Below are 1,595 nucleotides of genomic sequence, written 5' to 3'. Positions count from 1 at the left end.
CACAGCCACAGCCTGTAGAGAAGTTTATAAAGTGAGAGGTGTGCTCGGATATATATTAGAAGTGAAGATACAGACTCCTCCCGAACTATGAGATTCAGTGTCTGCATCGTTTCGAACACAATTATAACCGCGTAATTTAATTGGAATATTGGACTTCAAGAAGGTCTCTTGAAGACCAAAACAAACAGGATGAAAGGTGTTCATAATGGTCTTAATGTCAAAAAGTTTGGACCGAAGGCCGCGACAATTCCAAGAAATGAAGGTACCCATTAAGAATTCGAGATTGCAGGTAAGTTAATAGGTGCATGTGGTAGAGTTGCGGAAACTTCACAACTCATGTGCAAATCCTCATCCTCATCTGATGGATGGAGAGAAAGGCGATCTGGACTTTTGGGCATGCCACCAAATATTGACGACAAGTCCTTGTGGACTATACCCTGCGTCGCAAGTCCCAAAGCGACGGAATTTTTAGCTGCTGACTTTTTCAATTTTGAAGGCAGTTCCGGTTTTGAAATACCGCGTTTTGCTAACTTCAACGTCAGCGAGTTTTGCAATTTTTTCTTCAATTTCTTTTGTGATTTCTTAGGTCTGTCAAGTGTACTATTGTTGGAATGTTCAGAATCAGAATTCCTAATATTTTCAGGTGGCTTTGAATCGGCGTGAAATTTTACACAATTACTACACGAACAATTTGCGCAAAAGGTGTTCTGGACAGCAGAAGCGTAACTTTTACCAGGAATAGGAGTTTGTACTTGAACTCTACGCCTGGCTTCGGGATATGAAAGATCTTCTTTGATTTTTATTGTGATTACTTGTTTTTCAAGCTGCCAGCTAGGGCATGATCGAGAAAAAGAAAGGTGATCGCCTTTACAGTTCACACACTTTTCCTGTGCGGAACATTCCTGGCTATCATGCCCTTTTTCTGCACAGCGGGCACATGTTAAAGACCCGCGGCAATTTACTTTAGAATGGCCAAACCTCTGGCACTGAAAGCATCTGAGTGGTTTCGGAATGTACGGCCTTACTGGGCGTCGTATATAACCTGCGTAAACAAATTCTGGTAGTTTGGGTGTCTGAAACGTTAAGATGTGATGTTTTGTTTCAAGGAGTTGTCCATTACGCCGTATCATTATACGACGGACATCTATAACTCCTTGCGGTTTCATTTCTGATTTTATTATATCTATGGGGACATTTAAGAGTTCCCCACAGGTAATGACACCTTTAGAGGTATTCAACGATTGGTGAGGACTTACAGTTATTGGTATATTTCCCAGTGCTTTTAATTTTTGAATCTGCTGGGCTTGCTTACGGGAATTCACCTCAACAAGCAAATCACCAGAGCGCATTTTACGAATGGATTTAACATCTCCCACTGTTGCCGTTATAGCCTTTTGCACAAGGAAGGGAGAGACAGTTTGAAATGTTTCGTTATTTGAAGAAACTCGCTTTACAATGTAAAATGGATCGAAATGATTAGATATGTTGGAAGATATTGGAATGTTTCGATGCCCACTGAAGGGACCACGTTTGGAGGAGCCCATACGATATAGTAAATGATTCTTGTCCGACGGCACCGCCCACCACGGAGCCCA

At 41.7% G+C, this 1,595-nt stretch overlaps 1 protein-coding gene across 1 annotated transcript; it reads right to left on the bottom strand.

The window, feature by feature from the left end:
- Window positions 1–269: 269 nt before the first annotated feature.
- On the bottom strand, window positions 270–1,544 carry LOC129956839 (uncharacterized). The gene has a single exon (XM_056068793.1). It carries the CDS (start codon window positions 1,542–1,544, stop codon window positions 270–272), a length of 1,275 nt encoding a protein of 424 aa, XP_055924768.1.
- Between the last annotated feature and the right edge of the window lie 51 nt (window positions 1,545–1,595).

The sequence above is a fragment of the Argiope bruennichi genome, chromosome 11, assembly GCF_947563725.1.
Source record: "Argiope bruennichi chromosome 11, qqArgBrue1.1, whole genome shotgun sequence".
In the NCBI taxonomy this organism is placed as follows: domain Eukaryota; kingdom Metazoa; phylum Arthropoda; class Arachnida; order Araneae; family Araneidae; genus Argiope; species Argiope bruennichi.
Note: the sequence above shows the minus strand (reverse complement) of the source record. Positions and strands in the feature narration are given on the sequence as shown.

Excerpts from the sequence above, each read along its gene's own strand:
- LOC129956839 (XM_056068793.1), bottom strand. The coding sequence starts at position 1,544 with ATGGGCTCCTCCAAACGTGGTCCCTTCAGTGGGCATCGAAACATTCCA.